This window comes from Anoplopoma fimbria, chromosome 6 (genome assembly GCF_027596085.1).
Source record: "Anoplopoma fimbria isolate UVic2021 breed Golden Eagle Sablefish chromosome 6, Afim_UVic_2022, whole genome shotgun sequence".
Taxonomy (NCBI): Eukaryota; Metazoa; Chordata; class Actinopteri; order Perciformes; family Anoplopomatidae; genus Anoplopoma; species Anoplopoma fimbria.
Window position 1 is genome coordinate 1,758,228 of NC_072454.1, and position 13,737 is coordinate 1,771,964.

A 13,737-nucleotide genomic window follows, 5' to 3' on the forward strand; every position below is an offset into this window, starting at 1 on the left:
CAATTTACAGATTGAAAAAAAATGAGCATGTTTTATCAGGTTCCATTGGCTTTCCTTGTGTTTGATATCTTGCTTCAAAATAACAGAACGTTTTGGTTGGCCTTTTCTCATATGTAGCAAAGCTCAATCAATAACTAAGAAAATCTATTCCGATATTAATCTACCATGTCACATTTTCAGGCTCCTCAAACTCACCAAAAACAGCTGTGCTTTCATCATAACAGCAAAACTGCAGCATGGGCTGTTGAATATTTAAAACAAATCAATCTAGAAGTGTTAACAATATTGTTAGGAGATAATACTTGTTATATTCTACTACGGAATATTTATTTGCTAATCAATGCACTTATTCGCCATTAAAAACAAAGGGAATATAACTTCAAATTAACGATGAATAAAGGTCGTCATTGACATATTTAAATACATTTTTTAAGACTGCTGTGACAGCATGCCCCTTAAGACGTAAACATGCAAAAAACAAATCAAAACAGCTAACAAATATTAAGATGGCTGACATAGTTTTGTGCATAAATTCTCACTCAAGAGCCGTCAACAAGCAGGATGGCGTTCAAAACAAGTGTAGTGTTAGGACAGTGTCGATTCAAAAACTTGTAATAAACCATTTTCCATAAAACTTCACAATCTGAATAAGGACTAAATGCACCAAAATATAAATGTGTGCAGTTTTAAAAGCTAATTACAATAACCTAAATGGTTAAATAGGGTAATTATAATTGATGTGGTGAGGAGGGAGAGCTTACATTAAAAAAACTGGTAAATTAAAGGCATATACATGTTTTTTCGGGGTCAGCAGAAGACTGACGTACGTGAGATTCTGTCTCGTCTTGCCTGCCAAAGTTTCCTCGAGGACGTTGCTCTGGATAAGAGCCACAGTCAGAGAATATTCATTTGGATTTTGTATTGAGATAACATGGCACATTTTTTGTTCTCATCACACTCTCTCTCCTATTCTAGAATGTAAATACATGAAATGTTTTGACATCGTCAGCAGCAGAATGGACACATGGATCAAGTAACAACATGCAAAAAAACTGGATCAACAACAGTGCATGTGCAGTATATATATATATATATATATATATATATATATATATATATATATATATATATATATATATATATATATATATATATATTGTAATCATGGGGTTCCTCAGGTGAATCCAAACTAACCTGTAACACCACTCTACACATACGTCACTCTGGACTCGGTGGAGGGAAATAAGTTCAGCCCAGCAGCCGCTAATCATTATTGATGCAACCAGCACCCAGTAAGAAGACAGGGTTTGTCCCAAAAAAATACCGTAAAAGGTTTTAGTTTGTCCTTAAATGTAATACTAAATGGGTTATCCATATGACTATTTTCAAATGAGTTTAAAATATATAATAATGTTCATATAGGCAGACTTTGTTCGTACTTTTTCGTTGAAGATTTGGAGTTACTTTAACATGCAGAAGGACATCCAGGTGTGTGACTGATACATGCAGCGTCTCGTGCTTGGCTGAAAAAGCCCAATTTATGAGCAAGCAAATATTTATGCATTTAGACGAGAAGCAGCTAACTCACAGGGCTGCTGTCCAAACCAACTGGCACATTTTTTCCCCAAACAGCTTTGCTGCATTTAAATTTACTGAAAACTTGCCGACAGATGAAACTTTCGCATATTTTCTATGGTTGTAGAGAAAATAAAACAGACCTTGTGGTCTGAACCTTTAACACTTTTCCCATCACACCAGGCGTTCACAAAGTATTTCTCCCCTCATTCATGTGTTTTCTTGTAAAACAGTCCATGCAGTGACATGTATGAAAGTAACATGATGACATTTTGACATCCTCAAAGACAGACATTGAACAAAAGAGTGGCTCTTTTCTTCTTCCAAGAAAGTCTCTAAATACAAGCACTTGAATGATTGTATGTGTGTGTGTGTGTGTGTGTGTGTGTGTGTGTGTGTGTGTGTGCACGTGTGTGTGTGTGTGTGTGTGTGTGTGTGTGTGTGTGTGTGTGTGTGTGTGTGTGTGTGCACGTGTGTGTGTGTGTGTGTGTGTGTGTGTGTGCTACTGGTTTCACTGCATGTTAAGAAACTGGTGGTTGAACCTTTGTTTCCAGTGGCTTGTTTGAGGTTCAACTAAACTCTTTACTTTTGTAACTTGCACCTTTTTTTGGGCTGTGAGACAATCAAACAGTATTTATTCAATCAAGTAATCATCAAGGTGTTGATTTAATTTATACAACAAACACTCCTGCTTGTTTCTGACTTCATATGTAGGATCAAACTATTTTGAAGAGAAAGTTAACATCACTTGTTGTTATTATTTGATTTGCTTCTACACTCTGATGTCTAGTCGGCTCAGAAATCACAGTTAACCTTCCTTCATTGTTCTTTATTCATTACATTTGATCACCATCCTTCTTTTTATATATATATATGATTAATATATGATCTATATGAAAAACCTTTTTTTTGTTGTTGCAAAAATCCAATAACATCTCTAAATAATCTTTAGATAAAGACCAAAGCAAATTCTTTTAAAGTAAGGTTTTTTTGTGTGTATTTGTGCGTATTCTGTTTTACGTGAAAATGCCCACTTTCATGCATATTTTATACGCCCCTATACTTTATGGTAATTTAAGGACCCTGTACAAAGTATAAAACATTATACAACCAGCATGAAAAGTGGACACAATCATTGTATTTCCATATACAAGGCATTGACAGGACAAATGCAAAATCATCTGTATAGAGTCCTGTAAAAATACTGGCATCCCCAACAATGGTGTGTTCATACAGTAAGTGTGTGTGTCGATGTGTGTGTGTGGTTATGCCAGCTGTATGTGTGGGGCCTGACTGAGGAAGTCGGAGTTTCCCTTTGGGAGAGCAGCAGACGTCTCTGCAGTCTGTAAGAGGTCTGAGGGGCTGCTGTCGGGTCCCTGGGACAGGAAGTTGAAATGTTCTCCCTCTGGCTCTAGTTTGCAATCACTAATGAAGAGTTGTGTCCCGTCCCAGTTGCTGAGGTCACCGTGGGCGTTGCCACGTCTTCTACTGCCGCTGCTGCCGCCGGCGTGGTTGGTCAAAGGCTGGCTCAGATTGTTCACGGAGACGGACTTCCCGAGACCGACTCCCCAGTCCGAAGGCCTCTCGTCCGGGCTGGATGAGAGCAGCAGCAGGGGGTTCACCTCCAGGCTCATGTGCCTCCTCCAGACCCCCTCGGATTTCAAGCCAGTTTTCTCCCGCAGGGTCACCCCTCTGTGGGGGGGGCTCGCCTCGCTGTCCCCTTCCTGGTCCGCATCCAGACTGGATCCCACAACAACAGAGGGGCCCAGGCTTCCCTCATCCGTCACATCATCTGGTACCTGCTCAGCGCAGATCCGGAGGTGGGAGGGGTGCAGCGTTGGGGGCAGCCGCAGGGTGAAACCCCCAGTCGAGGGAGGCGGGGGTGGCAGGTCGGGGAAGTGGGCTCTTTTGGAGGTTCCATTGGGGGTCACCAAGGTCGGGTAGGGGCTATCGGGAGGCAGCAGGGGTGACGGGGAGAGCGAGGCTGTGGACGGGGGGTAGGATGGAGGTGCTGAGTCCGGGGGGCCTTCATCGTCGTCGGCGGGCGCCAGGATGAGACGCAGCCCCCTGTGGTTGGCGCTGAGAGAACGGCGTATTCCCCCGCTGCCGTCTCGCCCACCTCCTACGGGATCTCCTCCCTGGGGAGAGGGGAGGTCCCGGCCGATGATGGAGGTCTGGTAGTCAGAGTGGCGGTGCTGGTGGTGGTCCAGCTCAAACAGGGGCAGGGAGGAGAGGGTGAGCGCCGCGGGGCCTTTCTGTAGGACCTGACGGTAGACGTCCAGCAAAGAGTCCAACTTTGATTCAATGGAGGTAACCTGGGAAAAGATTAAGAGGGACAAACAGATAAAGAGCTAAAAGGGCTGCAAAGCAATTCATGTTGCCGATACAGAAGTGTCTTAAAGCTGCATTCTCTCTCCTGTCCACCAGGGGGCGACTCCTCTGGTTGTATAGAAGTCTATGAGAAAATGACTCTACTTCTCTCTTGATTTATTCCCTCAGTAAACATTGTAAACATGAGTTTATGGTCTCAATCTCTAGTTTCAAGTCTTCTTCAATACAGCATGATGTTCATTTAGTAAATGATGCTCCATTTAGAGTCAAACAGACCATAAAGCAGGGGATGCTTTAGGGCGGGGCTACACACTGATTGACAGGTGGACACCAGAGACGTATTCCGTGTTTCGTTCTGAACTCACCTGTCTCTCCACCTTACACACACGGCCCAGCATGCTCATGCCCTCCAGAGAATCTCCATCTGGATTAAGTTTGTCCCTTATCTTCTTATCCACAGGAATCTGGCCTTTTCCCAGAATCTGATCCACCCTGACACACAAACACACACACACACATACTGGTGTTAATATATTTCAAAACAATGGTCTTGTAATACAAGCAGGTGCCCAAGCTTCATCTCAGGTTTTCCCCAAGTGAGACAACAAACCTAAAGCAACAGCAGGATGTTAAGATTAGAGTTAGTAAAACACACATAGGCTCCTATGAAAACCCTGTATCTCCAACTGTGTCAGGTTTTATGGAATAAAGAAAAACAGCATCTTCAGATTGGATTTCATGCATGTATGTAGTTTGCATACGGTTCATGGTCTCTTTGCACAAATGGAAACCAACATGCACCAAAAAACACATTTTCACACGTCTCAAAGGAAAAAGAATAAAGCATAAAAATCAATCAACAAATTAAAATACAGAATGTTCAAAGCAAAGATCATATTGTTGCTGTTGGATGAAAAACTTTGTATTTTAAGCTTGACGGATGCATTTAAATAAATTCATCACACCAAGTGTGCTGAAAATGTCCATACAGGATTATCCTTCTGCTTAAAAAAACCCAATACTTATGTAATACGTTTTTTGCAGAACAACGTAGAGTCGTATTTATTTCACTTTTTATTATATATGTTTATTTCATTATCTTTTAAGACATTTAAAGTCCGAGTGAGATGCTAAATCACCGGTGAATCTGTACTGTTATTCTTTGTTCTTTGAAATTCTAATAATGTTAAATTAGTGTTAAAGTTAATAAAGTTTATACATGCGTTGAAACACTACACATGATTTTGTTTTATCTAACACGAAACATGAATTAATTGGGAAAACACTGACCTACAACTGCACACAAGTTAGCAACATACAAACACACACAACACACACACACACACACACACACACACACACACACACACACACACACACACACACACACACACACACACACACACACACACACCTGTCTAAGGTACAAAGGGGATGATGGGATCTAATATTTGCCACCAAATGGCTGGAGTTTAATTTAAAGTAGTAAAAATACACTTTAAAACTTCACTATTATTTTTGTGTCCAATGCAAACTCCAACCACCAGGTGTCAGCAGAGCAGTAACACAGCGTTGGACATCTCACTGTCAGACAGACAGACAGACACTCTTTGGGGTCACTAAAGGTCACTAATGCTCATCACCACAGGGAGGGGGCAACTAACGGGATTCTACTGGAGGAAAGAATTCAATTAAGTGAAATAAACAGTAACCCTGGCACAGGGAGCTTCTTCCTGTGGTTGCTGTAATAATAGTGCAGCGCAGGAGAGGACATGTTCCTGGGTCGGCTACTCAGGCTGGGACCAGAGCCCGCTGCACTGGCCAGTCTGGAGACAGGAGAAAGACCGGGTCAGAATCATCCCTCTGCCTCTCTAACACACTAAAGCATGAGGTGGACAGAAGAGCCAATCCAATCTGATATGAGGCGACAGTAAACAACATTGGCGTGTAGATAAACACAGAGGATGAGGCTACATTTGTTAGATTTTTGGATGTTTTGCTTTTTAAATATTTAGAAAAAAGGGTCGAATTGAAATTATTTTGACTCCCACATTTGTATTTATTTCAAGGCGGAAAAGTTTATAAAATAGCATTAAGACCATGATGTGTCAGTAATAAACACACTTTGCTGATTGCAGATGAGCTTAAAGTGCTTTAAGGAGCAGTGTGAAGGATTTAGTGGATTCTAGTGGTTCTAACTCAACAACCCTCCATTTCCTAGTGTGAGAGAACTACGGTGGCCTTCAGGTAACGTAAAAAATAGGAAATGTTGTTTGTTCTGTTCTGGGCTACTGTAGAAACATGGCAGACTCGGTAGGAAGGAGCTGCTCTCTTTGTAGATATGAAGGTCTTGATTCTTAGATCAGGTGATTATACAATAATGAAAACATACTTGTGAATATTTTATTTAATTCTGCTAATAAATCTAAATCTAAATCCTTCACACTGTGCCGTGAAAGACAGGTTAGGTAATCTTTTTCCAAATTTTTTTTTTAGATATTTTTGTTGAATTGCTCGTTCCATCCTGACAGCAATCAATGAATCAAAATCGGCCATGTTGGTTGTTTTCGTTGATTATGATCATTTTGGGGGAGTGTCTTTGAAGGAAGCCTGAAGAGACGGATTGTCAGTGATGAAGACTTGGTGACTCTCTTGCTAGTTTTTGCAGCTTTTGAAGATAATGCTGCTACATGCTTTCACTGGAGAAGAGTTTTTTTAGGTTGGATCATTTTCAAAATCGATCGTACTCTTACTAGTTTCTCAAAAGAGTTCGCCTGCCTCACTTAATATATGGTCGTGAAAGTCACTACTGGTTTTTAATAGTTTTTTTTATCATCTTTTATCTGGATTAACAACATGATGAAGCAGATCCCCACACAGCCATGTTTAACATTACAAACCATTCAATTTAAGCATCATGATGTTGGCCACATTCAGGTCACATTCTGCTGCTTCTATCAACCTCAGAGAGGAAAACCTGAGGAAATATAATATTGATAAAAAAGAATTGATATACTGGATGTCCAGTAGCAATGCTAAGAGATGCAGTGAATGTTCACTCAGGTGTTCTGTGTGTATCTACAGCCTTCACTAACAGAGACTCGTCATAGCAACACTCAGATACAGAAAACAGGCACTATGTTATTCACAGGAGTCCGACTGACCTACAGTAACTTCTATTCATTCAGCACAACAAAAAACAGCTGACCAACAGCTAAAAACAAACTTCCTTTTAAGTTTGGACATGTGAAAGTCCCAACCCATAACTGAGATATAGTGCATCCTGCTGAAACACTTACTTTTCTCAAGTTAAATGATTTAAAATTTTGGATACAAGAACTGAAAGCTTCTTAATGTGGTTTGAAGCTGCAGAAGGAAATAGGAACTGAAACACAGATGGATTTTGAATTAATGAATTCAGTCAGATTCTTCATTAATCTAATTCATGAGTGTAATTAGATTGTGGATTGGGGCTTTCACATTAAAACAAAATCTTCTGTACGTAGCACTGAGGAGCTTGTTTTTCCGTCTACAGTCAAGTACAGTTTGTTAGATGACATCATGTTCCAGTTGGACGAGGTCCTCAAGGAGCTCAAATCAGGATTATCACAGTTTATAGAGTGACATAAATAAGTAAAGTGTTATTTACTGCTAATCAATAAAAAAATTAGATGCTAAAGGACCAATTTGTTGTTTTAAAAATGTGGTAAGAAAAAGAACGGACCACAGCAGTGATTTATTTTATTTTTCTACCCAAAACGTCACATCAAGAAAAAACAAAAAATCTTTCTTGTTAAACTGTTTCCATAACCCTTTTCTGGAGCTCCTTGATGACCTCTACAGACAGATCTGGGTCAAGCAGCCAGTTTGTTAAAGTGTTTGGCTGCAACTTATCATCTATTATCTCAGACTCCAAGTAAAACAAACTGGGAATATTATCTCCTGGCAGTTAAAGAGGACGGCATCCAGGGCTGAAGTCAAGACCCACTTTATGGAGTCCAAGACCTGGTCCAGTTGAGTCCGAGTCAAGACTGAGTCCAGAGTAAGTCCACCCCTTTTCAAGGTCATTATAGGACATAGTGTCTTGCCGATGCTAATATAGGGATTGAGGAGTTATGATGGACAGAAATAATCAAACTAATCAATGCATAGAATTTTATAACTAGAAGTACGTTACGGAAGAGCATCGTGTTCGTAGAATCAGGCAACGTTCTGTTCAGCTGATTCCAAATCAGCTGGCAGGAACAACTTGACCAGTTCTTAATAGCCAAGACGGAGACAAAGACGATACCGAGTCCAACAGGACAGAGACCAAGACATCTGATTAACACCTTGCTGTTGTTCTCTTCCACTAAGCAATCATGTTGCAGTTTACAACCATCTGTCCAAAAATGTCATCACAAATTATCCAATTAGACATTTGTGTGATAGTTAGCATATTCAATTTTAAGTTATGGCAGCAAAAATATATCATTTTTGTTGGGTCACAGTGACCTTTGACCACCAAATGATAATCAGTTCATTCTTCAGTTCAGGTGGACATTTGTGCTAAATTTGAAGACCTTCTCTCCAGGGTTTCTGAGATATCATAAGAATTAAAGTGATGGAGGAACGTAGGGACAAACACGAAAACATACGCCTTAAAAACTGGACCAGAGACCCAGAAGAGACTTGAGTACTACAGCCCAGACTGCATCTATATCTACACTAAATAAACCAAATCTTCTCTGACTATTTCCAACCTTTATGGTCTTTTCATAAGTAAGGACCTTCTGAATTTTCATATAGATGCCAAACACATGTGAATGCATGGCTGCTGGACCCAGGTTTGACATAATTTAAAGTGTTGGTTATGTTAGCAGAGAGGGGGGGGAGCAGCTGTCGAGCAGATCAGGACGGGGGGGGGGGGGTAGCAGCTCTAACCCCGGTGCGGACTGCTTCCTCCGGGCCTGGCTGTAATATAAATGCAGGGAGGGAGAGGAAACGGTCTTGGCTCGGCTGCTGAAGGGCCTCGGAGGAGGACCGACTACAGTGTCTAGTCTGGAGGAGAGAGGGGACACAGGTGGACATGAACACAAAACACACAGCGGGGGTAAAGAAGACATATCTGAGGGCGAGATCAAGGTAATAGTGCGTTCATTTAAGGCTTTTTTACAGAGTGACAACCTCTAAAGGACTCGTAGCAGCAGAATCCACCTACTGTATGTGAGCCATGAATAAAGTGTCATTAACCACCTTTTGTTTGATATGCAATTTATCCTAGCTATTTGGGATAAGTAGGACCTAATAAGTATAAACTATAAGCATTGTCTTTGAACAGGAAGTAGTTTTCACAAAAAAATGATGTTTATTTTACTGTTAAACACAATAAAAAGCCATGATTGTGTGACAAAGTATACACCTTTATTTCAACACCTAAACATGGCTGTGCAAAAAAACAATTAGGAAATAGTTTTCACAAAGAATATGGGTTTATTTTCACAACTATAGATGGCTGTTATAAAACTAAAAAAAAAATGTGATTTTGACCGTGGCTGTGCAGAACTAAAATGTCGAATAGTGCAAAATAAAGTATCTCAGTCAGTCAGTTTCAAAATCAATAAAAATGGTAAACATGAAGAAATGAGGATGATGATTTTAAAAACAGAGCAGTTCTGTGTGATTTAGTGATTTAAATGTGTGTGTGTGTGTGTGTGTGTGTGTGTGTGTGTGTGTGTGTGTGTGTGTGTGTGTGTGTGTGTGTGTGTGTGTGTGTGTCCTGACCTGGTCTGAAGGCTCTTGATGCGACAGAGCATGTCCAGGTGTCCTGCAGAGTACTGCTCTATGACGTCCTTCACGTCGTACGGACGCAACGTCTCCTTGAACTTCTTCTTTGCCACGTGGAACTTCATGATCCACACACACACACACACACACACACACACACACACACACACACACACACACACACACACACACACACACACACACACACACACAGGAAGCAGAGAAGAGGGATGCTGAGGTTATTAACGTAAAGATAAGTCAAGATGTAATTACTACAACGGACCACCAGGTGCCAGCAGCAGCTTTGAGGACGATCCTGGTTACGTATCACTTGTTGATCCGTCTTTGGAGTGTGATAATGAAAACATTATTAATATCTCCAGTTACCTAAAGGATCCAACTGGAAACTTAGGTTCCCTTGTTCTCTTGTCAAATCAACCAGAGTGAATCACTTTGAAACGCGAGCGTGTAATCTTCTATCTCCTGTATTTGGTGAGCAGAACCACCGCTGGGTGGATAATATTGATTTAGGTAAGGTGATCCGTTCACTGGGTGCGTTTGGATTCCCCCCGGTGGTTTCCGCTTTTCTCCAGTTGTCCTGTTTTTTTTTTCCTGGCTGTCTAAATGGAAACACCGTGGACAGATGACCCTCTGTAATAACAGTCCTGACAGGTGGGGGGGGGGTATTCAACCCTCAACCCGACACCCTGGGAAAGCCCGCGGCTCTGGCTGCCCATGGAGGAGGCCTGCTGGGTGGGCAGGCCGGCCAGGGTTTGGGTGGTGTACTGGTGATCTGTGAGTCTACAGAGAAACAGAGGCCCTGTGGTGTGGAAGGGGTTTGATAGAATTCACTAGAAATCTAAATGAAGTCATTATAAACCTGCAAATATGACCAGATTTCAGGAAAAGCAAGCAATCGTTAGGGAAAAAATGCTCCTTTGATTTGTGTCAAATATGGATTCCAAAAAGATTCCACTGGAAATGATTACATAACTTGTACTCTCAGTTAAAAAGGATGAAAACTACAAACTCAAATTGGGACAAAGTTGCACTGATTTGGGATCAGGTGCAGCCGGTAGGAGACATCTCAGGCTATAGGAGAAGTTCCTGGTACAACTAATCATGGAGCACTGACCACTACAGGTAACTACACAGTACATGACATTACTGAGGATAGGTGGAAATATAAATACATAAATGTATCGCTTTGAAACAGATGAGCCAATGAAGCGTGCAGATGTTACAGATTATGTATAGAAAGGATTCTGTTGTCCATATGAGCAGCATCTGCATGTGTGGTGAGAATATTATACACATATTCTATATATACATCTCCTTATTATGCTCTTCTATGTTGAGTAAATATGTTTAAAAATGTAAAATATGACGAGAGGAATTGAAAAAGTGTGATCGGAGTGAGTAATACAGGAGGGAAACATTTTGAAATATTAAATCTGTTAACAGACTGACTCAGACGTTAGTGATATTAAAGGATGAGGATACGAAGGAGCAACACTATAAATAATAATGACCTTAGGTTGCATTACAATTTCTTCATTACTTTAAATGCTTGTTTCATCCTGACAAAGAGGAGAATCCAGTAAAACTATTGGCACTGGATAATATTAGAATGGTCAAATTTAGAATGAATGAAATCAGGAAAGCATCTTATTAATCTGCAGAACATCACAGTGACAGCATCATATTTGAACCAGGAGTCATCTGATTAAACATTTAAATTCTGCTTTATTGAGATGTGAAAATGGATTTTAAAAAGTGTGATCGGAGTGAGTAATACAGGAGGGAAACATTTAGAAATATTAAATCTGCTTACAGACTGACTCATTAAGGGATGAGGATCAGACGGAGCCACACTGGAAATCATCATGACCTTAGCTTGGTCTTTTCTTCTGCATTACAATTTCTGTATTAGTTTGAAAATGTTGCTTTAAATGCTTTTGAGGAGAATCCAGTAAAGATATATTTCTAATATCTATGTATTGCATGAGAATGTTTAAATTCAGAATGCATAAAATCAGGATAGAATCTTATTAATCTGCAGGAAATGACTTCTCACCAAGCTGTCATTCAAAAAAAAAAATCCTGCAGTATTGAGAGGTAAAATATATGAATAATAGGCTGAGAAGAAGCGGTGGAGTGAAAGAATCAGTTGGTGCCAGTTGGATAAACATTTGCTCACAGGGTGCCGGTGCCAGTGTAAGAGATCAGGGTCGGCTGGAACACACACACACACACACACACACACACACACACACACACACACACACACACACACACACACACACACACACACACACACACACACACACACACACACACACACACAGAAAAACAAATCGAACCCCCCTCAGGCAAACCTGAGCAGTAGGTCAAACAGATACAGAGGAAAAAATGGAGCTAAAAGGCAAAAAAAAAGAAGAGAAATCTGCTTAAAAAAGCTCGAAGAAACTGAACATCGTGTGAACTCATGCACTCATCTGCAAATGCAGGTTTTTCTCATCCAGAATAACATAAATGTTGTTATGTTCTAGTATCTGTTACTGTATAATCGTGACAGGATAGATTAGAACAGAGGGTTTAATGAGTAAAAAACAACTTCAACAGACGTAATTTGTGATGAACAAAAAAGTAAACAGCAGCTTATTGGCTCCTTTAATTATAACAATGCATCCTTCTGTTGGCTGGTGGTGTTTATTCATACCACGTTTGGATCAACTCAGTCAATAAAGTCCTGCACACTGAGTCATCCTGAACCTTTTGGATCAATAGAGTTCACAAACAGCCTATAAAGAAAGGACGGCGGCCAATAAATCAATAGGAAATGTGACCTGACTTCATAAAAGATCGTACTACGCATACGATCAACTAGCAGCCAATCAAAAGAGGTGCAGGCAGGTTAGTGACATCACCAATAGACGGGTAACTGTTCACTTCAGTGAGCCGTTACTGTGGTTTCAGGATCAATAGACACAGGTGAGAATACAAAAACCTGCTATAGGGGGAGTTTACATGATGTGACTAATCAATAAGATGCTCTTTATCGGCTCAAACAAGACGACTCCACTGTGAACCTCTCTGCGCCGGTATTAGAGAGAATCAGAGTAACTGATGTAGAATAAACAGTGAGACAATCCTCATAATCTGTCAAACAATAACAGACTTTCATCCAGGAAACCGCTGTTCATGTCACATCTGAAACCAACTATTTTACCGTAGTTTTGTTACGTAAATAAAGTGATAAACAAACTGCAATTATGCAACATGCAGTGTCAGAAATATGGGGCGTCCTGAAAGCCTCAATAGCAAACTTTTGGGGTGTCTCTAAAAATTACAAGACAATTATGCGTCACTTACAATTGTCACTTAAGTTGTCTTTTAAAAAGTTTACTTATTCCCAGCAATCTTCATTATTCAAACTGCAAAACATTTATTCACAAATATGAATAGTTGGTGTTTGAGACGATTTCCCGCCAGAGACACAACAGGTGAAGCTAAAGAGAGCCTGTCTTCATGTCTCTTGGTGGACTTTAACGGACCCCCTTTGGACAGATTTGATCCAGTGTCTTTCGTGAGAACCTGGTTTAAAGAAGAACATCGTCTCTCCTCTTCTAGGATACCAGGACGGCAACCAGAAGAAGCCGATTGATGAGTGTGCAAAGTGTGTGCATGCTAGTTCACTAAGCTTGCATCCATAAAATCTTGTATATTGCGTACTGGAGCGTAATCTTTTCCCCCCCGAGACTAACCAAGTACTTCAGTTGTAAACCTAAAAACTGTATAAACATACCTTGGAAGTGTATTTTGAAAAGACGCTATGAATGTGGACACGCCATCCATGACACGTCCAAAACTGATGCGTCATAGTTTGAAGAGTAAAAGACCACTGAGCGACTTTTAGTCCAGTCACTAAGAGAGACTTTAGGAAGTCACCTCTCCAGGAATAAAGAAATAGTCTGGTAGATGTTAATGCTAAGCTAGGCTAAGCTGAGAGCAGGAGTGGTATGAATCGTCAAATCTAACTCTCAAATATTTCTCTATTTTTTT

General features: G+C 40.5%; 1 protein-coding gene across 1 annotated transcript in view; it reads right to left on the bottom strand.

Moving 5' to 3' along the window:
* Positions 1–2,840: 2,840 nt before the first annotated feature.
* kcnq5a (potassium voltage-gated channel, KQT-like subfamily, member 5a) overlaps positions 2,841–13,737 on the bottom strand; it is a 92,050-nt gene continuing 81,153 nt past the window's right edge. The window contains exons 12-15 of the mRNA XM_054600091.1: positions 9,670–9,802; positions 8,830–8,946; positions 4,272–4,398; positions 2,841–3,890 (exon numbers count right to left, since the gene is read on the bottom strand). Coding sequence (XP_054456066.1) covers positions 2,841–3,890; positions 4,272–4,398; positions 8,830–8,946; positions 9,670–9,802 — 1,427 coding nt within the window. The remainder of the gene's footprint in view (positions 3,891–4,271; positions 4,399–8,829; positions 8,947–9,669; positions 9,803–13,737) is intronic.